At 48.9% G+C, this 28,000-nt stretch overlaps 2 protein-coding genes across 9 annotated transcripts in view; one reads left to right on the top strand and one right to left on the bottom strand.

Moving 5' to 3' along the window:
• Nucleotides 1-28,000, bottom strand: part of PHB2 (prohibitin 2) — a 241,086-nt gene that overhangs the window by 64,828 nt on the left and 148,258 nt on the right. The gene's annotated exons all lie outside the window — the stretch shown is intronic.
• LAG3 (lymphocyte activating 3) lies at nucleotides 5-27,900 on the top strand. Of its 8 annotated transcripts, none has more exons than XM_083884669.1 (13): nucleotides 5-1,092; nucleotides 2,306-2,533; nucleotides 4,922-4,977; nucleotides 5,535-5,658; nucleotides 14,698-15,011; nucleotides 15,406-15,519; nucleotides 15,750-15,921; nucleotides 16,116-16,342; nucleotides 16,602-16,859; nucleotides 17,032-17,325; nucleotides 17,645-17,935; nucleotides 18,209-18,324; nucleotides 27,800-27,900. In XM_083884669.1, exons 6-13 carry the CDS (start codon nucleotides 15,465-15,467, stop codon nucleotides 27,866-27,868), a joined length of 1,482 nt encoding a protein of 493 aa, XP_083740795.1. In that variant the 5' UTR covers nucleotides 5-1,092; nucleotides 2,306-2,533; nucleotides 4,922-4,977; nucleotides 5,535-5,658; nucleotides 14,698-15,011; nucleotides 15,406-15,464; the 3' UTR covers nucleotides 27,869-27,900. The 8 variants fall into 8 exon arrangements, with proteins under 8 accessions (XP_083740795.1, XP_083740791.1, XP_083740794.1 ...); XM_083884665.1 differs by lacking the exon at nucleotides 27,800-27,900 and adding an exon at nucleotides 20,842-21,441 and having other exon boundaries at nucleotides 5,535-5,609; XM_083884668.1 differs by lacking the exon at nucleotides 27,800-27,900 and adding an exon at nucleotides 20,842-21,441 and having other exon boundaries at nucleotides 15,411-15,519.

Below are 28,000 nucleotides of genomic sequence, written 5' to 3'. Positions count from 1 at the left end.
CCAGCTGAAATTGTCCTGGTCCCCTGCATCCCTTCACTGCACCCCACTTTCCAGTGCTCCTCTTCCCTCAAGAATCTCATGGTTTCCTGGGCGCACAACCTTGCCAGGCGCTTCACGTGGCAAAGCACCTCCCGTCCCCTTGTCACCTGCCCGCCTGTTTTTGTCACTGGTATGAGATTCTTGAGAGCTCCTGCTCCCCAGCCCTGCTGCCAGAGCTCCTCCCTGAGCCAGGAGGTGCGGGCACAGATCTCATGGTGCGTTCCCCAGTCCTAGGCCTCTTCCGCTTTCCCGCTGAACCCTGAGAGACAAAGAATATTACAAGCAAATAATGGTTCTATTAAGTGACACATGGAGACAAGATTTATTTTAAGCTTTTTTTTTTTTTTTTCAAAGTTTACATGACAGCAAGCTGGCCCTCGTGAATTTTTCGGAAGATAAGGGTTGCTTTTATATATGAATTTCATCTGAGCTGTGTATTTTTTTAATTTGGAGGCTTTTTTAAAACAAATCAACAGAGAAACAATTGGGGACCAAACTTTGATTTCCATTTTTTCCCTTAAGATTTTCTTGTGACCATTTTTTGTAAATTAAAGGCAATATAGCCACAGCGTTTTCTATGGCACAGACATCACGAGGATGATAGATATAAATATATATATTGTTTTCAACAAGCACTGTAAATAAAAGCGTTTAAAAATATTTCAAACCGCTGGCGTGGATGGCTGTGTCCTCACATCCTGCAGGGGTCGGTGGGAGGTGGCTTGCCCAGCAGTGGGCGGAGAGGGGAGCTGGAGGTTGATCAAAGGGCATGTTTTGGTTATTTAAGGGCCTCTTGGGGCAGCCTGGTTGGGTCCTGCTCCCTGTCACGCTGCAGCTACAGCCGGGGTATGGCACAAACACAGGGCGAAGCTTCAGGGCCGTCCTGCATCTCTTGAAACTGCTGTTTGGAAAGGGAAACTTGGAAGGGAAAGGGAAACCAAGCTGTGGCTGCAGCCCGCAGTTGCTGTCACCTCTCGCTGCCCCCTGCCCTGGCTGGCTTCGGGTGTGACTCACACGGCACCGGCCGCAGAGACCAGGGAGGGTTTTTAGGAGGTAAGAGCTTCAGTTCCTTTGCCCACCAGATGCCTTGGGGAGAGCTGTCAAGCGTTTGTCTTTTTATCTGTGCAGACCTTTAAAGCTGCTGTTCGCCTTTCTTCTTTTTAAACTGGTACTTTGGCAGTCGCACAGCGAGCCACCGGGAGCAGTAAATAACACCAACTTCTGTGAGCTCGTCGGCGGCTTTGTGCTGGTCCGGCTGCAGACACTGGCAGCGCTAACACTTCTTGTCTCCAGAGGGGCAAAGCATCCGCTGTCCTTTTCTCCCAGTGCCGGTGTCGGGCTGCAGGGCTGAGCACAGGGACAAAGCCAAGGATCACGCTCACTCCAGCGCCCATTCCTGGTGGAGCTGCCGGCAGCTGGAGGCGCAGCCAGCTTGGGCACCTTCCTCCCAGAGCCACGCTCCAAGAGCAGGTCGCTGCTGCCTGGGAGTGACTTGCAAACAGCCCTCCCCGCTCCCTCCTTGGGCTGCTCCAGCCTCTGCCTGCCTCGGAGCTGCGCTGTTGCAATTTGGTATTCCCAGCGTTGCTCCACTGAAAAAAAAAAAAAAAATACACATTCTAGTCTGTTCCAGATTTGGGCAAGTCCTCAGGACTTCCCCAAACTTCCTGCTCGGCAGCCAGCCTTTACTGCTCAGTGCTGAAGACAAATTATCAGCGGATGATAAAATCTCTGCACAGGCAGATTACAGTTTTCATACTTCCTCCCTACCACGGCTGCAGTGCCTGGCTAGGGGTAGTGAAGAATGTGCTTGCCAATGAGAGGCTGTGGAAGCATAATTCCATCTCTGCTTCCTATGTGGATGCAACACCAGCACCACTGGCTCTGTCCAGGCAATCATCCAGATTGAAATGGGGCAGCAGCTGATTGTTAGGCCAGCAGTAGCAATGTGAGCAGCCACCCTGCTTTTCCTCTGAGGGAAACACTGCAGGACAGAGGGAAGTGACAAAGGGCTGCCAGACAGCTTCTCCATGTCTCTATGGGCCCCTTGATTCCACAGTTTCTACTATTTCTTCCATCTTACTCGTTTTTATTGAACACCTTTGTCATTGTGGATAGTTAGAAGATACAGCTAGAGATACAGAAATAGAAAAATATCTGCTTTGGGGTTATTTTCATGTTGGTGACTTGCAGGGCACCATGCCTGACTTGAGATGAGTGCTACCGATAACACAATAAAAAAATCACACAGTTTCTTCCTTTCCTGTAGATCTGCAAAGATCCATGCTGAATCCAGTGGTATTTTGGCTGACAGAGTGAGTTCAGCAAGCAGTTGCACAGGTTTCCAGAAGAAGTTGAGAATGCAGAGCTTTGCCCTGCACTTCATCTCGAGCCTGCCTGTGTGCTTGGTTTGTGTCCGAGCCTGAAGGTTTATTCATCTTTCAGCCTAATTCTTCTTCCACAATGAGATCAGTCGTGTTGTGCTGGTGTCAGCAAGGTAAGAACAAAGGCTGTCTTCACCAGTGATTCCTCAGAAATGATGATACCTTTTCGCGGCCTTGTTCGCCTTTCCCGGCTCTGTGCTAATTCTCCGCTCATTTCATTTAATTCCTGTGACCATCTGTTAACCTCATCAGCTGGGGGCAGAACTCCCTCAGCTGTCCCTTCCTTGCTTCTGATTGAACCTGCTGCAAGCTTACAGAGGATCTGGTCCTGCCAGCCAAGCAGCGCCAGAGATTTCCTTCTTTCTTCTCCTCCTCCTCCAGGTCTGCTTGCTTGGAGGGAACTGTGGAGGTGTCGCAGTCGTGCTCTTGCAGGCTCTGCTAAACTTCCTTCTAGACTGAGATTTTCTGCTTCTGATGGCCATTTTGTCTGGTCTGGAAAAGCAAATGCTGACACCAGTGCAGAGAGCAGGCAGAGCCACCTATGGGGTCCTAGCTGGGTCCCTGTCCTAGCTTGGATGAGTTAGTGACCCTCACTCCTTGGCAGGGATCACTGGACAGATGGGACCTGGGCTCACCAGAGTGATGCTGAGAGATCAGGCAAACCTCCTGAAGGCTGTGGTTGTGAAAGGGCTGCCAAACCTCTGGGGACAGCTCTGGCTGCTGCAGGTGACCAACAACGCTGCCTCGTTGGGTGAATAAAACCAGATGATGCTTCTGGTTAAGCAGCCTGATGTAGCTCTGGAATCAGCCGAAGGGAGTTGGGCTAGGGATCTTGAGATGTCCCTTTCCACCTACCAATTTCTGCGATGTATGAAGAAATAGAGGCCTGCCATGGAAAATGTGAGCTGTCTGAAGATACTATGAAGTGCTGAGTCCAGAAATAAATGCTCTTTGTATTTTTTAGCTGTCACCTTCTCGTTTCCCCTTAGGCAAATTATCCCCTCTGTCCAGCTGCTGTCGTCTTTCACCCCATTTTTAACTCAGTGGATGATACAAGACTGGAATAATCAAAACCAACACATGGGCAGAGTCGTGAACCCTCCTTCAGACCTGGAAAGTGTGAACCCTCCAGCCACTGCTGGTCTGGGAGGAAAACCCTTCTTGCTTCAGCAATGGCCATAATCACCTTGTTGCAGTAGCTTAAAAAAAACAGTGAAGACCAATTATTTCTCCTCTCCCCCACTGCTCCCCCTGGGATCAGGGGCTTCTTTAGTCCCTCTGCTTAGGAGACACGTTGCTCTGCCACTTCCCATATGCCATATGGGAAACAGAAACAACTTGCCTTCCCAGATCCTTAAGAAGCCGGTGTACTTTTCCCTCCCACCTCTCTCCCTTATTTCAAACACGGAGTCAAAGACAGCCATGCTCATGGCTGCTCCAGTCTGTTTTCTCAGGGAAGGAGCCTGTGTTTATATGTGTGGGCTCAGGCTCAGGACATATTGCAGATGGACAGGATATCTCATCAATGGGTGAATTTGGGGTTTCTTTCTGTGGTGAGTTGACCCCAGCTGGACCCCAGAAGTCTACCAAAGCTGCTCTAATGCTCCCCTTCTCAACAGGATGGGGGGCAGAAAAATACAGTAAAGGCTCATGTCAAGAAAGGTTCATGGGTCAAGATAAGGACAGGGAGAGATCATTCACCAATTATTTCACAGGCAAAACAGACTTGACTTGGGAAAAATTTAATTTAATTTATTAATAATCAGCTCAGAACAAGACAATGAGATAATAAAACCAAATCTTAAAACACCTTCCTCTCATTCCTCCTTTCTTCCTGGGCTCAATTTCACTGCCAATTTTCTCTACCTCCTCCCCTACAGCACTGCAGGGATTTGCAGCCAGTTCATCATGAGTAGTTTCTCACAGAAACCACCCCTGGACCCCCTCCATGACTAAAACTTTGCCATGCAAACCCAGTACTCTTTCCTGGTGAGCTTTTATGGTTTTAGGAAAGCCTGGACAGTCCATGGGGTGAGGAGAGACCTAAAGCCTCTAAGAGTTCAAGGGTCTCAGCCACACATTAACATGGCTCATGGGCTCAGCGTGGTGCCACCAAGCACAGCTTTGCTCTTGTGGGAGACATTTCCTATTAGACACAGAAGAAGATGCTTTCCTGTCTCAGGCTGTTCAGGAAGCCTGAGTCCCAGCTCAGTATCTGTGCACAACATCAGTTCCTCAGCTGAGCCTCACAGAACTGGGATATCAGAGCAGACAAAGCTTCACCTTCTCAGGTGTCCCTGTGCAGGCAGGCTGTGGCAGGGGGCTCAGGACTGGCTGCATGTCACCCATGGAAGGGGGCAGAAGAGCACAGGACTCATGTGTGTGCTGTGGGTGACACCTGACTGATGCTGCTTGTCACCAGGGGGCTGTAGGAGCTGCACATTCTGTAGACCGCAAGTGTTTTTTGAAATGACATTTATTGTTCCCATTCTCTACCACAGATCTTAAACACTGCATCTCAAAATGTCCAGGTCAGCTTTTCTGCTGTCCTATCCAGGTACAAGATGCTTTATTCTCAGTTTAGCCCCTTAAATCATGCAGTGGTGTCATGTCAGCAGGGTGCTTGGCTCATGTCCTGCAATGAAGGATCTTGTCCCTAAGTCCAAAATGTTATCAGGGCTCCCTGCATCCAAGGTAGGAGATCCTGCACCCAGTAAAGGATGTAAGATGTGGCAAAAATAGCCAGTTTCCAGAGGCCTCTGATTACTTGTGTCTGCCAATACCTTGCTGGCAGCTCAGGCAGAGTCACGGCTTAGACTTTCCCTGGTCTTACAACAATTCATGCATCACTTTAGGATGCATTTATTAGGCTGCACAATTTGTAATGAAAACTGCCCCTTGCCTGAAGCAACCTTCTGCAGCTTTTCTGTTGCTGCATATCCAAATGACTTGACAAAAAGGTCTTTGCTGGACAGCACTTCCCAGCATGAGCCCAGCATGAGCTCAGGTAGGAGTGTCCATAAGCACACCAGAAATCCCACTGGGAAAGTTATAGCTGGTTGCTGTTTTCTTTTGGGAAGTTCCTTGGTACTGGCAATTTTTTTCCTGTGTCAGATCCAGTTTTGAAAAGACCTGAAGCTATCAAATATGGCTCCAACAAACCTCTTGAGTTTCCAGGACTGCAGCATGGTAAATATGGACCCAGATTTGAGCTGGGAATTTGATGTTTCTTCACAAGGTAAATTTCACAGAAGATTCAGTAGGGATGTTTGGAAAAGCCAGCCTTGTAATTCAAATGAGTCAGGAGGTTTTGCTCATAACTAAAGAAAATACAGACTGCTCCAGGGTCTGTGAATGCCTTTCCATAGCTGTGGAAATAAGCATTCTGGTATAGCATTGCTAATGGTGTGCCATGCTGACTCTAGTTTCTCCTCAGGAGAGGATCCTGTTCTGCCTCAGTTTCTCTATGCTTTAAAGGGCTTAAAATCAAATCCTGACTTCAGCTCAAATCTCCCATCTGTAGCAGGATCCCAATAGGTGCTCCCAGTATCCCCCAGGGCGGCTTTGCTTTTACTTCAAAGTGTGAAAAGCCTGCAGACGGGATTCCAGACTGCAGACAGAAAGGAGACAGGTGCCATGGAGTTGGGATGGAGTGGTGGCACCTGTGGTCTCCCAGGTGCTCTACAGCAGAACACCTTAGTGCTGTCCATTTTCTTATCACTGAGGACTCCGGGGTGACCTCCAGCAGGACCAAGTCCTTCTGCCTTAACTCGGGGCACAAAGGCTGAGCCCTGATCTCGTTTTCCAAGACCTCTGCTTGTGTGGAAAAAGAGCAGCACCCTGGAAGAACAGCCACCCATGCCTCAGACTGGTACCTCTCAGCGTGGAGGGTGCACCTTATGTTGCTTTTCCTGATCCTCTGGGACAGATTTCTCTCGGGGAGAGGCATGGCTGGGTTCTCTCCAAGCACCAAGCCCGATGTGTCCGGGAATACACGACTGGAAAATTGCCGGCGGACTTGGTCCCGGTGCCTCTGCACCCAAAATGCCAGGCACAGGGCACAGGGCACAGGGCTGTGAGCTGCCTCAGCCTGGAGCAACCAGGGGTGGCTCTGATCACACCAGTTCTGGAGAACTGAGGATTTCCTGTGTGGTCAGTCTCAGTCAGATCAGTCTTGGCTGTGTGTCCACAGGGTGATTGGAACACACACAGGTGTGAGCCTCTCTCTTCCAGGAGACATGGTCCTTTGCCTAGACAGTCCAAAGCAGATCCAAGGGACCTCCACTAGAAAGGCTCATATGGATTTTGGACCCTTTCCCAGCAGTGTTCCTTCCCTTATTGGATCCCTGGGTACAGCATTAGTGTTTTACTATCCCACTCTTAGAAAGTAGTGGCCTGTTTTCCTCACTGCAGCTTCAGTTCTGCATGTCAGTAATAGCATTTTAAAAGTTTTATGTCCCTTCCACCCTCAGCACAGTTTCTCATCCACTTCAGTCGTGCTCAGGCAGCTATCTGTAGGAACCTGCCATGGAAATAATTTTAGTTATTCCCTATTCTAGTTACACACCCACATTTTCTTGTCCTTCTCCTTTTTAACCAAACTTTTACATTGATCTGTCTTAGAACCCCATGAAGGACCATGTTATCAGAAACTGTGCTGGAGGCAGTGAATGTGTTGCCAGGGGCTGTCATTCCCTGTGGCATTGAGACAGGAAGGCAAGTTTGGAAGAGTGTCTCTTGGACCAGTTTCCTCATGAGAACAGCTGTAAGGTGGAATCCCACCCTCAAGAACCTGGGAAAGTTTCCAGATCATCTTCTGACCCTTGAATGGGTATGCCACTTCACTTTGAGAACTTCTGCTTTTTATATTGGCCCCAAGCATTTGTTTTTCACAGACCAGGAAATGCTGTTACTCTTGGTTTGATTTATTTTTTTTTCCCTTTTGAATAACTACTCTTGTGCCAGTATGACTGTAGCCTCCTTTTCCATTATTAAGGCTTCTGAACTTTATCTTGGCTCATGGCTGGACCATCTTTCCCTTATTTCCTCCTCTGCACAAGCTGATCTGGTTTTACAGTTCAGACAGGGGGCACACAGAGCCCTTGGGGTTACCAGTCCTCCAGAATGACTTTTATCTTGACTTAATAAGCAACACACAGAAGAAAATTATAGTAATTGAAAAAAAAAAAAAAATGAAAACATAGAAACCCCTGTATCTCCTTCAGGGCTGGAACAAATGAGCCCTCTGAGCACCTGTAGCTAGGGAAAAACCAGGCAGTCCCTGCCAAACTCAGGGGAAAGTCCCCACACCCACATGGCACTGCCACCTCCCTTCATTTGAGTCCAAGAGCATTTTCCTTCCTTTTCCCTGTGGCTTATCTGCCTCAGCTCGGCAGTCATCCTCATCCACTGTTTTCCTCCACTGGAGTTTTCTTGCAGAGCAAGACAAGCTGGCTTTTACTTCTGAGTCTTAAGAAGGGCACACACGAACTCTTAGGGAGGCCCTCCAGTCAGGGCTGTGAGTAAGGGAAAAGCCCGGAGAAATCTGAGTAGATACTGTTTTATTCTTATGATGGTGATTGTCTGGCTCAGTTTCCTTAATCCTGCAGACTCCCACATCCTAGGGCTGAGCAAGAAGATGCCATCAACCATTTTTCATGTTAACAGTCTGCAGGTGGTGAAGAGGCCACGACAAGAGTTCTTCCTGTGTCAATGTCTTTCTGTGAGAAACGTGCACCTCTTTTCCAGACTGATTTTGGGGGATAATTTTGAGCCTCTGGTCATCTCTGTGTTCCTCTGCTGGAGTGGAGAGTCTGCCTCTAGCTCACAACTTCTGCTCATGGGAAAAAAATACCAAAGATGGATTGTGCAAGAGTCAAGGACATCCTAGGCTGCCACTCATACCAGGTCAGCATATTTGAAAGCTTGAGAAGAAGTGATCCTCCACAAATAACCCAATCTGTATTTGAACTCATTTATACTCCTGGCCTCCACATCACCCTCTAACAAGAATTATACCATCTTTGTGACACATAAAATGAATTTCCTTTTGTTTGCAGTAAAGTTGCTGCCTGAGCTCACCACTGTTTTCTTCAGATTAGGTAGAAGAAATCAAACACCTCAAGTTCATTCATTTCAAAGCAAGATCCCCAGGCTCTCAACTGAGATTTTTTTTTTGTACCACTCTTCTAAATCCTTTTCCATTTTTCCACATCCTTTTTCGAAATATGGACACATTCCAGTAACTTGTGCTGTAAACAGAGGTAACACAATCTGTTCACTCTTTGAGATCCCATTTTATACAGCATGTTATCATCTATCTCCCTCCCTGGAGTCTTGTCTTCCCAGGATACTGTATTCTGTTCTGGAAGTGTGATCCACATACATTGCTCCTCAACACAGAACCTTATGTTTGAATTCTAAGTGTGACTTTACCAGGGGTCTTAGGAGGCGGTGGCTTCCCGTTAACCTTGCCAATTATATGCACCATGCCAGGAGAGACAGTCACACCTGCAGAGCTCTGAAGCCCTCCTAACCATGTTTTGGCAGTATAAGACATCCATGGGCACTTGGATGTTGAACAAATCCTGTGGCAGCCTAGCCCTGGAAGCTCACATAGTCTGAATTTCTAGGACGCTTTCATCTCATCAGCAAAGAGTCTGAAGTATTTACACAGGACACAAAAGCATTTGCTGCTTTATCTTCTACTCTCTCACATGCTGTGCAGCTAAAGAGAGTCCTTTGGTCTTTTGTGACTTTCAGAGGAGAACCTGGCAGAGAAACCTGTTACAGTGGAGAGAACACTGCTCAGCGTGTGCTCCTTCTGGAGAATGGGACCTGATGTCTGCAAACAGCAACTTCTTAGAACCAGGAAAAATTATAAATGACCAAAAATAATTTTAAAAAAAATCGAGCTTAAACCCATGTTTACTCCATTTCACCTCAATTGAACCCCACTGACCAGCTCCTGGCAGACCTTCCTAATATTTAGTTTGCTCTCCATTTTGGGAACTCACATCTCTCCCAGCCCTCATTGTGACACAGGAGACCTCACCCCTCCTTGGGAATTTTAAAGTCCATTTATAGTTCCAACTCCTTGGCCCCAGCCTCCTTTGAGGGTGAATAAGGGTCAGCCCTTTACACCAATAGAGCCTGTTCTGTGTGTTCCAGTCATGGTGAGAATGGGGGTAATCCAGAGCCAGCGAGGTCTCTTGGTCTCTTTGCAGTGCTAAAGGCAAGAGCACAGCAAACAGTGATTATCCACAATTGGAGGTGTTCAGGATTCACCTGGGCCAGGCCCTGAGCAACCCAGCCTGGTCTGAGAATCACCTTGCTGGGAGCAGAGGGGTGGAGTGGAGACCCGGAGGTGCCTTCCCACCTGAGTCTTCCTGTGATACTGTGATTTACAAACAAGTGGGTTTGTTTGGTTTTGTGGGGGCTTTTTCTTAGTGGGGCAGTAGAAGATGTCTCACAGAAGTATACAAGGTGCTACCTGCCATGAGGTGCCAAGTGGAGAGAAAATTGAGAAAACAGCTCAGCTGCCAGCACCCTCTGAATTGCAGTCTGGCACACAGCCCTGTTAACCCAGCACAGATGCAGAGTGTTGCAGAGAGGGGCAATCCCACCCTCCCTTTCATCTCTCCTGCTGCCTCTCTTTTGTCAACACTGATGAGCAGCAGAGAATTGATCCAGCTGAAAAGTGAACTATAAAGGAATAAATCCATTTTGATTTACAATGAGCCCATTCAGTTTAAAAATGCACCATCTCCTTCCCTAGCAATTTTCGTTCAGAGCAAAGTGGCTGAGGATCACCAAATCAGAGACTTTATTCTCTTCAGGACTATTCTGGAGCACTGCTGTGCTCTTCCTTGCTGTGCCATCACCCACAGCAACCTTCCCTGTGGCTGTACTCTTCTGCAAATGATTTCTCATTGTCTCACATGCTCCTTTAGTTCCCCTACACTTTTTCATATCTTGCTTTCCCACTAAGAAAGAAAAAACATATTCACTATTTACTAAGTGTTTGCCTGCAGCTTCCAGAGATCCAGTGCACCATGAGACACAGGCTCCTGTTCTCCTGCCATGATGCACCATGAAAACACAGCACATGGATCAGATCTACTTTTCACAGCTCCTGAGGAAATGTGCAACTAAGCCTAGAGCCAGACCCTTCTGTGCCCTGCAAAACAACAAAACAGCATCTGAGACATGACCAAGGTGCTTCTTCTGTGTTGGAAAGACCCGTGGTACTGCCCAGAGTAGGACACAGAAAGGATTTGAGCCCCAGGAGCAGAAGGCACAGCCTTTTTTGGTGTTTTTTCTCTGAGGAGATTCTATACTGTCAGTTAAGAGAAACAGCAGAAATGGGGCTATGAGCCTGAATTTTGTGGATCAATCTTTCTCTTTTGGCACCAGGAGAAATATTATTGTTCCCTCAGATCTGCTGCTGGGTCTTAAGACCAGCAGACACAATCCACATCTGTCCTGGAGGTCCCATAGGCCAAAAATTTCCAGGAAAAGGACTTGTACAGTCTCCCTGCAAAAATGTGAAGAGACTGAAACCCAAAGAAGCCACACCTAAGAAGGGGCTGTTTTGCAGTCTGTTGGGAGAATCTGGGTACTTGGGTTTCACTACATGTCCAGCATCAGCCTCACAGTTTGTCCTGACACCACTTTGCCACCACATGTTGAGCTCCTGGGTGCCTCTTTGCTCTTGAGAAAAGCCACTGCAGCCCTGGGATGTTTGGGAGGCTGTTGCATATTTTTCCATTGGATTAAAAGCATGAATGCTGCAATGAGAGATGAGTCAAAATGTAACCTAACCTGCTGCATGGATTTTTATTGTTAATCCACCTCACCCTCTATGTTGCAAAACACAGGGGCTGTGACATCATAGACATCACTTAACTAGATACTGGCCAAGGTACTGATAAGCCATCACCTTCTCCACAGGTAGTTTTGGATGACTGAAGGGGATCCTGCATCATCCCATCTTTCCTGCAGGAAGGATCTTTTGAAAGAGAATAGTTACACACTTCTCCACAGCGAATGCTGGCCAGATACAAGTTGCCAGCTGCCAAATATGTCCATGAATGCCACAGATTCTCTTCAGTAATTAAATCACCAGGGTTTTTTTAGCAGAAGTGCAGCCCACGGCTTCAGTCAGCACCCCCCAGTGCTGTTCCTGACTTTCTAATTCAGGTTTCTCTGGGATATTCAGCTGTCTGCTGAGGATTGTCATACAAAGGGTGCTCGCCTTTTAGCACTGTAGAAAGAGGCTGAAAATTTGTCCAAAAAACCCCATGAAGTTATGCATTCGTAAAGGAGTTCTTGTGGGATTCTGGGAAGCAGGCCATGGCTAGACTCTCTTCAGCACCATATCAGAGACCTGTGGTGACTCAGGCACTGCCCATCCAGCAAACCCTCTAAAAAGGGCCTTTTCAGAAAAGCCTTCCAGTCAGGCATCCAGTCACTCTTCCTACTCCAAGGACTTTTGCAGGGGCACATTTTGGTTTCACCCGGATCTGCTGAGTGATGTGGACTTTCTGCTTTCCAATCCTCTTCACCTCAGGTGAATGGGTCCTTCTGACATTGGTATATTCTGCCCCTAGGGGGATATTTTGCTGCTTCCAGGCATCATGGGGGGGGGGACAGAAAGAAGACTGGAGCACCCACTTCCTCCCCCAAAAAAGGAAGTTTGTACCCACTCTGAACTTAATTTCATACACAGAATGCATCTTGGGTTGGTGCCTTGGAAGAAACCACTCTGTGTGGATAGAGTGGCTTGCATCCCTCTCCCCCAGGGGTGCTATTTCGATGTGTTTCCCCACTGTGCACTTCACACAAAGCCTGCCAAGACGTGGGCAGTGCCTCCTTCTGCTTCAGTGTTCTGCTGCCTGACCCCGCTGCAGCAACGCCGTGTTGGCTTGGGAACCACTACATGTGTCCCCAGTGCCCAGAGAGGGGCAGCTCCACTCCTTCCCCTCTGCAGCTGACCTTAGGTCTCTTTTAGCTCCCTAAGCTTCCCAGTCAGTGCCAGAAGTTCTTGCAACTAATCCCAGTCTGATCCCTGGAAACCCTGCTGCCTGTTGAGTACCAACCTGCCCAGCAGCTCTTGCTCACACCACATCCCTGCCAGACTTTCCCTGCTGTTTCCCCAGGTGTGGCTGCTTTTTGTTTACAGTCCCTTGCCACGGAGTTATTAGTTATCTCTTATTAGTAAGTAACTTGTTTTTGGTCGCTGTGTTTGCTTTTGTGCTGGGCAAACAGCAATCAGGAGGTTTTTTACACGAAGTCCTTCTGTCGAGCACTCTATCTCAGGAACACCCAGAGCTACAAGCCACGGCGTGGTTTCTTAGATCAGCTATAGGCTGTAAATAAATTCTGGAGCACCTCAGAAAGTCAGCATAAAGCAGAAGATGGTGACCAGCTTCACACTTGATGCTGCAAGGACCAAAACATGGTATCACAGCAATCTGGAAACACAACAAAAAATTCCTTCAGCGACACTCAATCATACTGCAGAACCATGTTTTCTGTTCCAATTTTTCTTGGTAAGAGCAGTTTGCACCTGTAAGATATGCCAAGACAGAAAAAAAAAAAAAAAAAAAAAAAAAAAAAAAAAAAAAAAAAAAAAAAAAAAGTATTAAGGTTATTAAGGTTGTGCACAAGGTGTCTGCTGTGGCTGTGCCTGGAATCTGACTGAGGCTACTAATGCCTGACACAGACAAAGGAGCATTTAGTCAGCTGGGCTCCTGTCCCCCTGCCCCTGGGCACTCCCTGTGGAGCTCCCTGCCATTCCCCATGGCTCTGCCAGAGTCCCACATGTGCCTGCCAGCCTCTCCGCCCAGGGGACCCAGACAGGCGCTTCTGAGAAGGCGCTCCCGTGCTGATCTTTCTCCGGTCACTGTTATCTCTGCGCCGGGGTCCTGTTCTGGGAGATGACGAAAATGCCATTCGAGGGAGTCAGCATTTAAAGTGGGTCGTTAGAGAGAAACGTCACCGAGTCTTTGCTAAAGATAGCCTGGTGCTGAGTAAAACGGCGCCTCCAAAACCTTCATTTCACAACGTGCTCACTCAGCAGAATGAGCCCTCGGCCCTAAATGCTCCCCCAGTGCCAGGCAATGCCTGTCCATTTCCCAGGCTGCCCATCAGTCCCTCGGGAGCGCCCCTCGGGGAAGTGGCCGCAGGATGGAATCGCATCCTCTCCTTTGCTGGTCCCTGCAAGAGACAAGCCTTTCCCAGAGTACAGATCCCACTAAGGATGGTTTGGCGGGCAGGAGGGGTCAGTGCCAGGGTGCCAAGGCTATGAGTGCAGGGAGGGTTGAAATGAAGGGGGAGAGCAGCGAGCTCAGTGTGTCCCCCCAAAAAAAACAGGAGAAGGGGAGCAGAGGGTGCTGGACTGTGGAGCTGTACGTGTCTCCCCACCACAGTTCCAGCTCCCTCCTCTCTCTCTCTCGTCTTCACCCACACACTCACACCATTCTTGCACTGCTGATTCAAGGGAAAGAGAGGTTGATGTTTTCTGCTTGAACTGGTCACCACAAACTGCTTTTGTTGAACAGGAGGAAAAAAACACCTCCTGACAACTGTCACAAGTTCTCCCCCATCTTCACTTGTCTCGTCCTCTCTCATGCAACCCCCTGGGCTGTGTCACACAAGAGGGCATGAAGGGCCACTACAGAGCAGTCCCTCAGGGGTGTGGAGACACACAAGGTTGCACCTGTGCACCCATCCCACAACTCAGGAGGCTGAAGTGCCACGTGGGATGAAAGACCTGAACAGCTGTCCCTACAACAGAGGTCTGCACAGCACTGGCTCTCTTTTATCCTCCACCTTCAGCACACAGCTGGGGAGAACTAGAGAGCAAGCAAGAATTCCTTCTACAGTCAAGAAGCAGCCACTATGAGTCACCTCCCTTCCCTCAGCCTCAGAAAAAGCCCAAGCCCTTGGTGGGTGAGCCACTGAGGGGCTTGGGTGTCTGACACCCTGCATGAAGGGCTGATAAGTCCAAAAGAGTCAGAGCCAGTGGGTTGCTGGAAACTGTGAACCACAACAGTGGGGGTTCTCTGAGACAAAAAGGGGCCCCAGCATGAGGCACATGGATGGAAATGTATTACCCTGTGCAAAAAGGTCAGCAGCTGCATGGGGGCTAGGATGAGCCCCCTCAGCACATGAGCTCGAGTGGGTTTCCCCCAGAGCTGCTGGAGCAGGAAGGTTCCTTCCCCACTCCCCTCAGAGGCAACTTCTCTTTTCAGTGCTTATTTTTTCTCTCTAGGTACTCCCCTCTGTCTCCTTGGACCACCTCAGCTGTGTCCCACACTAGCCCTGGACTCTAGATTGATGAGTCACATGTGTCTTGGTTGGAGATTAGCATAGACTGTTTCCTCATGCTGCCTGTGAACTGACCAGTGAGAAAAAGCCAAGAAATCAGCACATTTGGAAGATTAAAGAAGGAAAAAAAAACCTCTGTCATAATAAGAAAAATAACAAAAGAAAGAACAGCAAAAAAAAAAAATACCAACATGTTCTCAAAAGCCCTGAAAGAATTAGAGAGAATCTGCAAGAGACGGGAAGATCAAACCAAAAAAGGTAAGAGATGAAAGAAAAACATGAAGGGTACTTGCTGGGAAGTGTCTTCTACACTTTTTCCACTGGCTATATAGAAGCGAAACTTGTAAGAAAAACAACAGCGACCCAAAGAATTTCCACTAAAAGATGCTTAGAGCAGTGTCTCTGGGCCCTCCCTCCTCTGCCCTCACGTGCCCCAGGCTCAGACTGGTTTCTTGGTCATGACGCATCTTCTTAGTGATAGGAGGAAATTCGCTGCCCACTTGCAATATAAAGGCATTTAGGGAAATGCTTTGATCGGAGACAGAGAGAGAGAGAGCATGGCAGCAAGCACATCCCACTGACCCCTCTGTGCTCACCCACCCACTCTAACAACCTTCTTTGCCCATGCCTCATTTTTGCTGATCTCTTCAAGCTTAGGACCTCGTTAAGCACAGACCTGAGTGAGAAGCAGCCTCTCTCCTGGATGCCACCATGAGACCAATGTCCCTGGTGCTGTTCCTCACCTTCACTCTGCTGCCTTTCACTGGTAAGAGGGGCTGAACATGTTGGGGAGGGCAGAGTAGCTCAGTAATCTGAGTCTGGGTGTTATTTGATCCCTGGAAAGCCTGGAAGGGAGAATTTCTGCCCTTCCAACTCCACAGAAGGTGGGCAGATATCACCTCCACAGAAGGTGGCCATATCTGTATTCTAACACACCCTAGCAAAGATGGATAATATGGAATCCCACTCTTAGCTCAACTCTCCATCTTGTTACAGCTGGCTACATCCTACCAGGATTATCGGAGGGGAGAAGCAGGGAGCAGAAAGTGTGGGTCAGAGAGGGGAGTTCAGCCGTGCTGCCCTGCCACTTGAGCCCCAGAAAGACGAGGGAGAGTTCAAAGCGTCTGCCTGACAAGATATCTGTGCTGTGGAGGCGGCATGGGGGAAGGTATGCCAAGGCCAACAGAGACACCAGCCCTTCTTGGGGAGTGGGGGGTTTGGAGGCCCTTTGAGCCCCTTTTCTCCTTCCTCATATTCCCTCCTGCCCCATATTCCCTCCTGCCCCATATTCCCTCCTTCCTGCCCCTTCCCTTGCTCTCATGTTTGCCTCTGGCATGAGCTGCTCACTTGTCCTGCTTCCAGTGTGCACCAGGAGCCACACGTGGTGCTGGAAGTTGGGTACTCGGGCCTCCAGAAGACAGCACTGCTCATGAAGCCCCGGGTGTCACTCCAGGACTCCACCTTGCGCAATGGCAACTTCTCCCTGCGGATCGCCCCGGTCCGGAGTGCGGACGTTGGGCTGTATGAGGCACAGGTGACATACAGGACAGAGGTCCACAGCTGCCACGTGGAGCTGGGGGTGATCACAGGTAGGAGAGGATGGAAAACCTGGAGAATGTTGATTTTAGGACTGGGGAGGTTGTAAAGGTGGGATAGGGTGGGGATGCTGTGTTTGGCAGGGCAGGTGAGAGTACAGGCAGCACCCTCTGGAAAGTGCAGTTTCTTGCTGTCCGCCCTCACCTCTGAAGGGAGAGCTGCCTGACGCCTGAAGTGCAGGCACAAAGGGCTGGTTTGGTAGCTCCCCTATGACCTTAGCTCATGCTGCAACCCCAAACCTTCTTTTTGCAGTAACCCTCAGCCCACCCAGTCCTGTGATAGGAAATGAGCTGCTCTTGATGAGCTGCAACTCCAGCCACCGGGCCAGCCTTATGGAGACATGCTGGTTCCACAACGAGCACCTAGGCCCCACCTCCAGGAAAGTCTGCTCCTCATCCAGGACTCTCTCCATCCCCCGTCCAGCCATGAGTGATGCGGGCTCCTGGCGCTGCCAGCTTCGGTACTCTGACAAGGAGATCATTTCTGCCACATTCAACCTGCAAATTCTAGGTGAGCTCAGACTCTGTGTTGATACTCCAGCATCCCCAAGCTGATCCCTTTGATGTTACTGACTAACACCAGTGGTCCCAGCTCCCACCTTGTCCTCACTTCCCAGGTCAGTCACCTCTCTGGGGAGCTCTTTCCAGGCACCACTCCACACTGTCTTCTTTCCCTGGTGCAGGTTTTGATGGCCCAGCCGACCCTGTGGTCTATGCAGCAGCTGGCTCTGCAGCTGATCTACCCTGCAGTCTGAGCTACCTTCCCAGAGCCTTTGGGATGAGTGTGGTGGCAGCCCACTGGAGCCACCTTGCAGGAGGACATTTGCAAAACTGGAACATCTCCCAGAATGTGAACAGCAGAAGCTTCCCCCTGCATCTCCCCGTGGTGGGGCCAGGAGATGCAGGGCAGTACCGCTGTGCTGTCTCTGTGGGACACAAGACAATCACCAGGGACGTGACCTTGGCTGTGGTTACAGGTGAGAGGAGAGACTGGGAGGTGCTTCACCCCCCTGGGGTCCCTCAGTGCAGATAAACCTCCCTCCCTGTCAGTGCAATGGTCATGGCTTCCCACCCCAGGGCAGGAAACAAGATCTCTGTTCAGGTACCTGCACTGCATTGGACTCTGCTGGAATTAGGGCTTTTCCTAGGTGACTTGATTATTCCTCTTAAGAAGGAGAAAGACAAAATAATTTAGAGGAAGTAATAAAGAAGAAATGCGATAGAAGAAGGATGGATGAGGAAGAGATGTGGACATGCCTGTAGTCTTTCCTGAGGTTACTTTTTCCTTTGCCACAGTGACTCCAAGCATCCAAGGACCGGTTTCTGAGGGGAATCATTTGCGGCTCATCTGCAGCCTCACACACTCCCAGGGACATGAGCGTTACCAGTGGACACACCTTGACTCAGCCCCCACTAAGAGCAACCTGGCTGTGGCTGCTCGCCGTAACTTGGAGGGCCACAGTTCCTGGATGGGACCGATCTTGGAAAGACCCCAAGTGTCACAAAAGGACTCGGGCACCTGGGAATGCAGTGTGCATGGCCCAGAGGGCAGACTGGGAGCAGTGGAGTATGACCTGCAGATCACAGGTACTGTCCCCTATGGGTCTGCCAACAACCTCTTCTTCTCACCCTACTTAGCTCTCTGGTGCCCTTCCCTCACTCAACCCCATCCTGTCCTACTCCCCTTGGACCACTGAGATCCCATCTTCTTGTCATCCTCTCTTAGCTTTCACCAGTTTCTCATGCTGCTCCATCCAGTTCCCTGCACTCTCCTAATTTGCCTGTTGTTGTGCAGTCCCACCCTTTCCTTGGTGCAAAACCAACCATCCCTCCCTTTCTAACTGTGGTTCCTCCTCACAGGTGCCCAGGTCTCCAGTGCTCCCTCTATCTTAGGTGGGCAGGTTACTTTTGGGCTCACACTCACCCTCTCCTTCCTGCTTGCTGTTTGTGTTGTGGCTCTGGCCCTACAAAAAAGGGTAAGTGTCCATCACCCCATTTTGGTTCTTTTTCCTTATTTGACCTTCCCCAGATTACTCCAGAGACAGCAGTAAAAGGTCCTGGGGACACAGTGGCCAGAGGAGGTATGGGACTGGAGCAACCTGCTGACAGTGTCATGGACACAGGGAAAGCTGTACCTGGGCATTGGCAGGTGTAGCTAACCATGGCATTCCTCTGGAGGCAGGTCAGACACCTCAGAGAAAGAAGAAAACTTCCAAAGGGACAATCACAGCCCAGCTTTGAAAAGCTTTGTGTTTATTCCCCCAGAGATCAAGTTATGCTGTAGTGGAGGAGGGCTAATTGCCAAGCCTCTCTCTCTCATTCCTTAGCTGGATGCTTTAATGTAACTATCTCCTGCTCTGTATCAATGCCTGCTGGTGCCCAGACACCGATATTGATGCAGGGCTGTTGCTTCTGGCTCAGCCCTCACACCTCAGCTCTCAGCTTCTGGCAACTTAATGCCCTTCATTTGCTCAGCTTGTTTTAGTATCTTGTCCTCTGAAAACTCTATCTTGTACCTTGCCTTTATGATCCCCAAGACCAAGCCAGGACTAATCCTTCCCCATCACGTCAGTGGAAAAAACTGGTGCAAACAAGTCAGACCGTTTCTCTGCAGTTTTCATATTACTGCTCTGCAAATTAATTGCATGGCAAAATCGTCCTTCAGAGTTTCCTTTTGCAGACAAGGGACACTTTTTGGGAGTAGCTGTGATGCAGCTGCCTCCTACTTAGCCTCACAGACAAGGCCCACGATGACAATTCTAGTGGGGAAGGGGCTGGGCAATCAGAGCAAGATAAGTTTGGAAGAGCTTACCCTGGTGAAAGAGCTGGGAGCCTTGAAACTGCCTCGAGCTGAAGACGAGTGATGTGACAAAATTGATGAAAAGTCTTAGCAGGTCCCAGTGGCTGGAGACTGAAGACAGGCAGCATCACAAAAGAAGCAAGGTGGAAATTTTTAAAAAAACACTGTGGGTAGTGCAAGAGCAGCTTGTGACAGGTTCTTCGTCATCCATCCTTAATCAGCACTGATGGAAAGGATAATATGAGGCAGAAATCTACAGTTTCTGTGTGACTCTCTAAAGCACGCAAGTCCAGGGCAAGGTGATCAGAACCAACCTTTCTGCCCCAAACCTTGGACTGGAACCCCTTGACAGTGTACCTGTAAAGCCTCAGCTAGCAGGAAATAGGATACCTGTGTCCAGCTGTTTGCATAAACCGCTCTCATCGCACCAGGATATTCACCACCCCAAAGCATTTTTATATGCCCCCGTGGCCCTGCTGTGCTGAGCAAGCCAGGCTTTTGTGTTGCAGCACAGGTCCTCTATCCATGGGTGTTCCTGGACTGGCTCTGGATGGCCCTGCTTTAGCAGGGGGGTTGGAGTGGATCATCTCCAAAGGGCCTTCCAACCCCAGCCACCTTTTGATTCTCTGATTCTGTGATTCACACCCTTCTCTGCACAGACTCCCTGCTGGGCTCATCCTCTGCCAGAGTGCAGATGAGGTGCCTCGAGCAGAGATATCAGCTCTTCTCTGGTTCTCTCCCTCTCTCTGCTGGCATCCTCTGAGATTGCATTTGCTGTTCCTGCGCTGGTTGGAAACTGGATGCTCCCTGCGGTGTATCATGCACACCCGATGGGCTGTTGCTCACATATTAGGAATTCCTATTCCAATTCCCTGATCCTATCAATGTCTGATCTGTACTGTTGCATTTCATTGATCCTGTCATTCAGGTTAGTGCTCCTTTCTCCTAAAATATCTGTGTCTTGCATGATATTCTCATCCTCTTTCTTCCAAATGAGGCTCCTCAACTTTATCAGCTGCCTAACTCATTAGCACTTTCACACTCTCTGAGCCAGTGATGACTGGTCTTTGAAGACTCATGCTTTTCATTTCCCTTCAGCCTGACAGAAACCTGTCAGCAAGACCCCAGTCCCTTCCTCTTAGCTGAGATCACACCTACTATGCCATTCTCTAACTAATCTCACCCTTCTTGCTGTTCTGTGTGTAGCCCTATACTGCTATCAGGAGCCCTAAGATCTACCTCTTTTTCACTGTCTAGAAAGTCACTTGTGATAGTGGTTATGTCTAATTTGTTCTTACCTCATTTTGCACAAGCCTTCACGCCTTTATTACCTCTCTCTGAAATGGTGGTGTAAAATCTGACATACTATCAAACCTGCCAGTGGCCTGACCATGGCCCAGATCAGTCTTTGCTCTCCCTTGCAGGTCAGTGTCTGACCTGCCTCCATGACAGAAAAGCATGTCCTGTCTTTGTTATTCCTTATGTCCATGACACTACAGAGGGGGATCATGTTGAGCTGGCCTTCCCCAAAAGAAATTGTGTGTCTCAGAGAGTGTCTTCTTCCCTGGCTCTGGGAGGGAATGAGAGCCTTATGGCTGCAAGCAGTAGGACTGTCTTGCAGGGCAGGGAGAAGCCCAGACTCGTGCCATTCAGACTCTCCCGTGTCTGATGCAGCCTCTTGCTTCCCTTTCAGGCACGGACTCCTGCCTTCCCAGCACTGGAAGGGATGTTTGCAGTCACTGTGCCAGGGAAGTCCGTGGAGGAAAACCAGAAAGGGAAGATCCAGCAAACGGAGTGCTGATGGAAGCAGGGGCATCGGGGCTAGTCTGCATGGGAGGGTGAAACTGTGTGCCACGCAGAGAGATGGGCACCATGCAGACCTCTCAGGAGGGACTAGGGATGGCATGAGCAATGCAGGGGACTTTGGGAGCTCTGTACCTGCAGAGGGGCTGGAAGCTGCAGCCAGGGCAAGGCAGACTCACCACTGCAGTCAGCAGAGATGCTTTGGAGCTATTGGGAGTATTTGAGCCAGTAGCTACTGCCTGCTTCAGTGCCACATCTCTGTCCCACTCTTTGCCCCTCCTTCATGGCCTCTCTCTCAGGCTTTCTCTGATGGAACACTTCGATGCAGGACATGGCTGGAATCCACCTCCCCTGCAGTCTGACAATGTTTTTCCCCCCATGCTCACTCTCTTCTCCTCTCCCTCTCCCCACACTGCCCTGCTCACTGCCCTGTTGCACATTTTGAGCATTTTAACTTATTAGAAACTTATTTTTGAACTTAAAATAAATTCATGTGACAAAACCACCCACTGACCCCTGTGTGCTTGTGGAGGATCCTGCCTATTCGATGGAGCTGGGTGTACCTCTGCCTGTGTGAAGCCATTTCTAAGGCTTTTGTTGCCTTCTCTTTCTCTTTCAGTTCTGTTTTACTGAAGCTGCCTGTTCGTTTCTGACATTTTCACAGTGGGGAAGGGGAAATTAAATGCCACTAGAGAAGGAAGACTCACAGGTTCAGTCTCTCCTTTTTGCTGCGTTTCAGAGCCTTCTTTTTTTTCTACCCTCTGACCGTCCTTGTTCATTCATTCATTTATTCCTTTAGGCTTCACATTTTCCTGGAAGATCTACAAGTGGTATTATGGCTCTTTGTCACCCTCTCCCTGCTAAGGATGTACTTAGCAATGTAAGCTTGAGTCTGCCTGGCCCTACCTCTCAAGACCTTCAACGTGTTTAGGTTTCATGTAGTCAGAGAGTGCTCTTCACATCCCCTCTGAACAGCCCTGGAGGGCTGTGATACTGCTCTTGAGCAGCCATTGAATGCCACCCCAGAAGGAACACATTAGTAACAAGAGTCACACGTAATTTCTCCCATATGGATCCCCAAGCTGTGGCTGTTCAGGATGGAAGATTCTCTTGACTTGAGAGAAGGTCACCACAGCCAGGCCAGCTTTTCATTATTTCAAGAGGCACATGAACAGACCTTCTTACTGTGGGGCTCTCACCTTCCCTCCCCAAAAGGTTCAGGCACTCAGGTAGTGAATGCACCCAGCTATCCTTAGACTGCAGGTAGCAGCAGCAGCACCCAAAAGTCACAACTAGCCCACTCCAGGGAGCATGTCTGGACTCCACAGCTCTTTAGCTACTCAGCTATCCATGTATTTTACTGGAAATGACACCCCTTCTCCACTGAATCCTAGAGAAGTGCAGCAGAGCTGTGAGGTAGACTTGTCTGCTTCAACCATCCCATGCTATTTCAGGCAGACCCAGGAGCAGAACCAACATAAGGCAAGACAGTCCAGCTTGGTACCAGCATCTTCCTAGGCAAATGATAATGCTGCAGGTTTTTTTCAAGTGAGAGTGATCTGTCTAGCTCAATCACCTCTCTCTGCCAGATGCTTTGGAGGCAGAGAAAAGGTTGGTTAACCCCTGTGGGGCTGAGGGGCAATCCAATATCCATCAGGATCACATAATATTCTCTCAGTGCCTGACAGTGGTTTGCTCTCTTTTCTCACACACAACAGGGTGCTCTCTCCTCCTGTGGGTAACACTTTCAGAACTGCCTGTTACCAGGCTGGATGTTCTCATTGCTCAGATGTGTGCCTGGTCTGTCTTTAAACCTCCCTGTTTCCTTGTACTGTCTGACTTCCTCTGGCAATCAGTCCTTGGATCTGCTTATTCACCGTGTGAAAATGGTTCCTCTCTCAGTTTTGAATTGAAAGCTTTCCACTTTCACTGCTTTCTTTTCTCCCGTCACAAAGGCTGGGAAAAGAGGGACTCCCAAATCTATCATACCTTGGATGCCCATTATTTTACCACGTTTTATCACATCCCCTTTTTTGTTATTTCCCCATCCCCTCCTGACTCATTGCCTTTCAGGTACAAATCCCAGATTTTGGGACTTTTTCTCTGACATTTTGCATAACCCCATCTCTATGCATGGTCAGCACTGCTTGGGTCCTTTGCTTTGGAAGAGGAGGCAGCAGCCCAGCAGGGGAGCAGTGCTGGTTTGGACACACAGAGCCTTTCTTTGCACTACTTCCACCCAGCCCTTCAGTGTTTTGTCTGCTTCTCTGAAAGAAGTTCAACAACACTGAGCTTGTACCCAGCTGTGTTCACTGTGCCTGTCATGATAGGCAGATGTCTGACATGGTGCAGTTACAGTGAGCAAAAGCCTGGGAGTATTTATGCAGTTTAGATTTTCCTTCCTAGAAACTATTTCTATATATAGGAAAATACTTCCACATCAAGATGGCACAAGGCAAGTCGGTAGAGTTGAAGTTGAAGGACCAAGAGCCTGTACAATAAAGCAAAATCTGGAAACCTGTTTCATGTGGAGTCAATAAATAGAAACAGGAAAAAAAGCAAATGACATATGATGGAAAGAGACCTGATGCTTTTCCATAAGGATACAGCTACAGGTGCAAAAGTCAGATAAATATTTTCAACATACCAGAGGATGTGGTGGTTTGGCCCTGGCTGGGTCAAACCACCCAAGCTACTCCTTTCTCTAACTGTATGGGAGACAGAAAGTATAACAAGAGACTCATTGATCCAGGACAGGAGAGATCACTCACTGATTATCATCACATCTCACCACAGGGAAATTATTTGAATTTATTACCAATCAAATCAAAGAAGGATATTGAGAAAATAAACTCAAATCTTAAAAAACCTCCATCCCACCCTCCATTCTTCCAAGGCTTAATTTCACCCCCAATTTTCTCTACCTTCTTCCCCACAGCAGCACAAGGGGACAGAGAATGGGGGTTGCAGTCAGTTCATCGAGTGTTATCTCTGCCACTCCCTCCTCCTCAGAGGAAGGACTCCTCTCCCTCTCTCTTTCCCCTGGTCCAGTGTGAGCAGGGGAACTCCATGAACTTCTCCAATTTGAGTTGATCCCATAGGCTGCAGTTTTTCACAAACTGCTCCAGCATGGGTCCCCTCTGGGGTCACAAGTCCCACCTGCAGCATCGGCTCTTCTTCCCATGGGGCCACAGGTCCTGCCAGGACTCTGCTCCAGTGTGAGCTTCCTGTGGGGTCACTGCCTCCTTTCAGGCATCCACCTGCTCTTGGGATCCTCCATGGGCTGCAGGTGGATCTCTGCTCCCCCATGGACCTCCATGGGCTGCAGCAGAGTGTCCTGCCTCACCATGGTCTGCACCACAGGCTGCAGGGGAATCTTGGCTCTGGCACCTGGAGCACCTCCTGCCCTTCCTGCTGCACTGACCTTGGCATCTGCAGGCTGATTCTCTCACATATCCCCACTCCTCTCTCTGGCTGCAGTTGTTCATTTTTTTTTTTTTCATCCCTCTTAACCATATTATCCCAGAGGCTCTACCACCATCACTGATGGCTCAGTCTTGGCCATCAGTGTCTTGGAGCCAGCTGGCATTGTCTGTATCAGACATAGGGGAAGCTTCTGGAAGCTTCTCCCAGAAACCAACTCTGTAGCTTCCCAGCTATCTAGACCTTGCCACGAAAACTCATTGCACAGTGGGTGAAAATGAAAAAAAAAAAACCACAAGAAATCCAGTGGATTCCCTTTTAGCAGAGATGAGGGCTTAAGGAATGCAAACTAAGTGCTATGCATGCAAATTCCTTTGTGTAGGACTCCTCCAAAAGGAATAAGAAGACAATCTTTAATCCCAAACTAATCTTTTTTTTTTGGTAAGAAAGATCAGCATCATTAGGAAAAAACATAACTAGGTCCAGATGTTCTGCAACCCAGACTTCTGAGGGATTTACAGTGAGAGGCTAAGTGCTAGCAAATAGCATAATCTGACAAAAGAACGACAAGAAAAACACATCTATTGTGGTCTTTGTGCATTCTGCACAGCCTTTTAAAAACAATAAAATGTTAAAACCAGATCTCAAATTATGTAGGCTACTAAGGCACACTGAGTTTTATATTTGCTTACCAAATTTATGGGAACAATATCAGCACCAATCCAGAAAAAAAAAAAAAAAAAAAATCCCATAACTTAGTACTCTGCTTTTATTTCTTCAACACTTTGATGAACAAACCCAAAATATGTAGGGTTTTACTTTTGCCTTCTAAAGGCAAAACCGTCAAACCAATCTCCTTATGGGAATGCTGTGGTAGTGAGTAGTGCATCTTGTGCCTCCCACTAAGTTCCAAAGCATCTGGGACTGTAATTTCATAGTTGTGGATTCCATCAGGCTCGAGAATTTCTCTCCTAGATCTCCACCCCGCTGGCCTGCCAGTTCAGTGTGACTCCCTCCAAAAGGTGTCATAGGGGGGTGCTCTGAACAGGGTGTCACTCCCACCTGAACAGATGGGTCTCAGAGGGTCTCATGGCAGGAGGACATGGGACACTCCTGGGGCCCAGAAACACAGGAACTCACACACAAGGGCAGATTTCGAAGGGTTTGGTAATTCTCATTCTTACTGAGGTTCCTCGTGTTCATCTGCTTTTACAAGCACTGTGTGTCTTCTTTCTTGCCACCAGGTCAGCATTCCCCTTTTTTGTATGTAAAATGACCCGGGTTTTGGACCTAGGAGGACACACCAGCAAACTCCCTAACAAACTTTGGGGGCTGTCAGGAGCTCAGTTAGGACCCTCCGCTCACTCCCCAGCCCTTCAAAAATCTAAATTAGATATTAGGAAGAAATTCTTTAGTGTAAGGGTGATGAGGCACAGGCACAGGTTGCCCAGAGAAGATGTGGATGCCCCATCCCTGGCAGTGCGGGGCTGCTCCGCTGTCCCTCCCAGCTCCCTGTCCCGAGCCAATGCCGCCATCTAGTGCCCTGTGCGGGGGGATTCTGTGCTGATGAAACACCTCCAGCTGCGCATCAAAACAATTACCGCCACCAGCTTCTCCCCCTTGCTTTTGCCAAGGCCAGTAATAGTGAGATAGTAAGCAATGTGCATCCGATATAGGTCCCTAAAAACTCTCCCAGCCACCTCCCTCCCGCCTGTTGCATTTCTCACACCTCCTTAACATAGGGTTGGTTTTGGTTAGGCTGGCTTCAGCCCCTGTCACTTTTGGTGACACATTTCTGCAGGTAGTGATTCTTGGTTCCTCTGCAGTCCCCGATTTCCCAGCACACCTGGCTAGTCTTGCTCCACCAGGCTCCATCCCTCCTGACAATACACAGGGGACTCCTTGCTCATGAAGAACCTCTCTGGAGGGTTCCTGATTTTCCACCGTGATCAGCAAATGAGCCTTTATGATATCTGTTTAAAAAGCCCTTTCTTTCCAATTTAGGCTTCCAAGTGCCTGCAGAGAGGTGTCTCCCTCCAGTTTTCCCCCTTTCTGAGGAGCACAGCTGTCCTGGGGCAAATCACTGGGCTGGGGCAAATAACTGGGCCCCCTGAGCAGCCAACTTATTGTTTCTAGCTCCCACATCTAGCATCAGAAATGCCCCTTGAGAGGCTCAGCAGATGTCAGCAACTCTCTTGCAAAGAGAACACTCCTGGCCTTTGAAGCCACTGGTAGTCAGGTGCCTGAAGATCTGTTTTTTTATGCTGTGTCAAACACTTGTTGTTCCTTCTCTCCAATACTGCTGGGCAGTCACTAATTTTCCAACACGTCTGGGTGTCTTTCACCTATCAGACTACAGAGGGACACTCATAGCCCCCACAGAAGTCCAGGGAACTTGGTTTTAAGGAGGTGATCTCTGGAGGCATCTTGGCTTTCCAGTGAAGCCAGTTAAGAGGTCTTTATCAACATCTGATTTCTGAGGCCCTTTTCTCCCCTTATCTCTCACTTCCTTGGAGACAGCATCTCTGCAGACTGTGACCATCACCCACCACAGCCTGGAAGCTTTTTCTCTCCACTGAGAGGATCTGTTTCTCTCCAACCCGAGCTTGCAAAAAATTTGCTGGTGATGGGATTAGAGCAAAGAGAGGCAGAGTGCCTCTGCAGGGGATAAAGCAGGGAAACATGACAGCCACTGATTTCTGGAGGGAGAGCTGTGTGTAGTGCTCAGGCTGTTCTCACTGTGCCGAGTGGTCAGTGTGGGGTGCTGGATGAGCCCCCTTTCCCCAGGGGTGCAGTACAGCAACTGTCCCAGAGAGGTGACAACCAGGCTTGCAAAGAACTTAAAAACCAGTTAAATATTTATGAGGAATATTACATTCAGAAGAGAGACTGACTGGCTAATATTATTCATCCCTTCTGGATTCTGATGTTTAATTAATGCTTGCAAAGTGCTTTGAGATGCTTGGATGAAAGTGATACAAACACGTCACTGCACGCTGTGACCCCTGGTCCCAGGGGCACCTGTTCACTGCACAGCTGTAGCAGCTCCAAGAGATGGATCCCCACCCTAGGGTGACAGTGGATCCAGAACAGGCATTCTCACAACGTGACAAGCCTGCAGCTCTGTCACCTCAGACCCACAGCCCTGCTTCTCCTTGCAAATCTACAGCAAGTTCAAGTGCATTTTGCAAGCTTTACCCCTTCAGGGAATGCTATTTCTGGTAGATATTTGCAGTGACATAAACCAACTGTTTAAAAACAAGCCAATGTTTCTGCATTACAGCGTGCTGGGGAGACAAAATGCAAGCCAGAATCTGTACAGACTGAAACATCAGCTCAATGTCCAGATCCCCAAGCACACAGATGTGATGGCCTTACAATTCCAACTTGAGTTTTCTTAACTCTTTCTTTTTTTTTTTCCCCAGGACAGCCACTCTCTGGCAGCTGGGGACCAGAGAGGACATTTCTATTTGACACATGTGAGAGAGTTTTGAAGATGCTGATGTGATATGTCAGGTTCTTGCAGGAGAGCTGTGTCTCAGAAAAGGGCTTTCCCAAGTTCTGGACACTGGCAGAGTGCCCATCCCATCCCATCCCATCCCATCTCATCTCATCCCATCCCATCC

Source organism: Zosterops lateralis, assembly GCF_965231275.1.
Source record: "Zosterops lateralis genome assembly, chromosome: 2".
Taxonomy (NCBI): Eukaryota; Metazoa; Chordata; class Aves; order Passeriformes; family Zosteropidae; genus Zosterops; species Zosterops lateralis.
The sequence above is the reverse complement of the archived record's forward strand: the minus strand, read 5'-3'. Positions and strand labels throughout refer to the sequence as shown.

Coding starts and splice junctions, on each gene's coding strand:
- LAG3 (XM_083884667.1), top strand. CDS start 15,465: ATGAGACCAATGTCCCTGGTGCTGTTCCTCACCTTCACTCTGCTGCCT. Junction 17,326..17,644: donor GACCTTGGCTGTGGTTACAG/GTGAGAGGAGAG, acceptor CCTTTGCCACAG/TGACTCCAAGCATCCAAGGA. Junction 18,325..20,841: donor CTCTGGCCCTACAAAAAAGG/GTAAGTGTCCAT, acceptor CTTCCCTTTCAG/GCACGGACTCCTGCCTTCCC.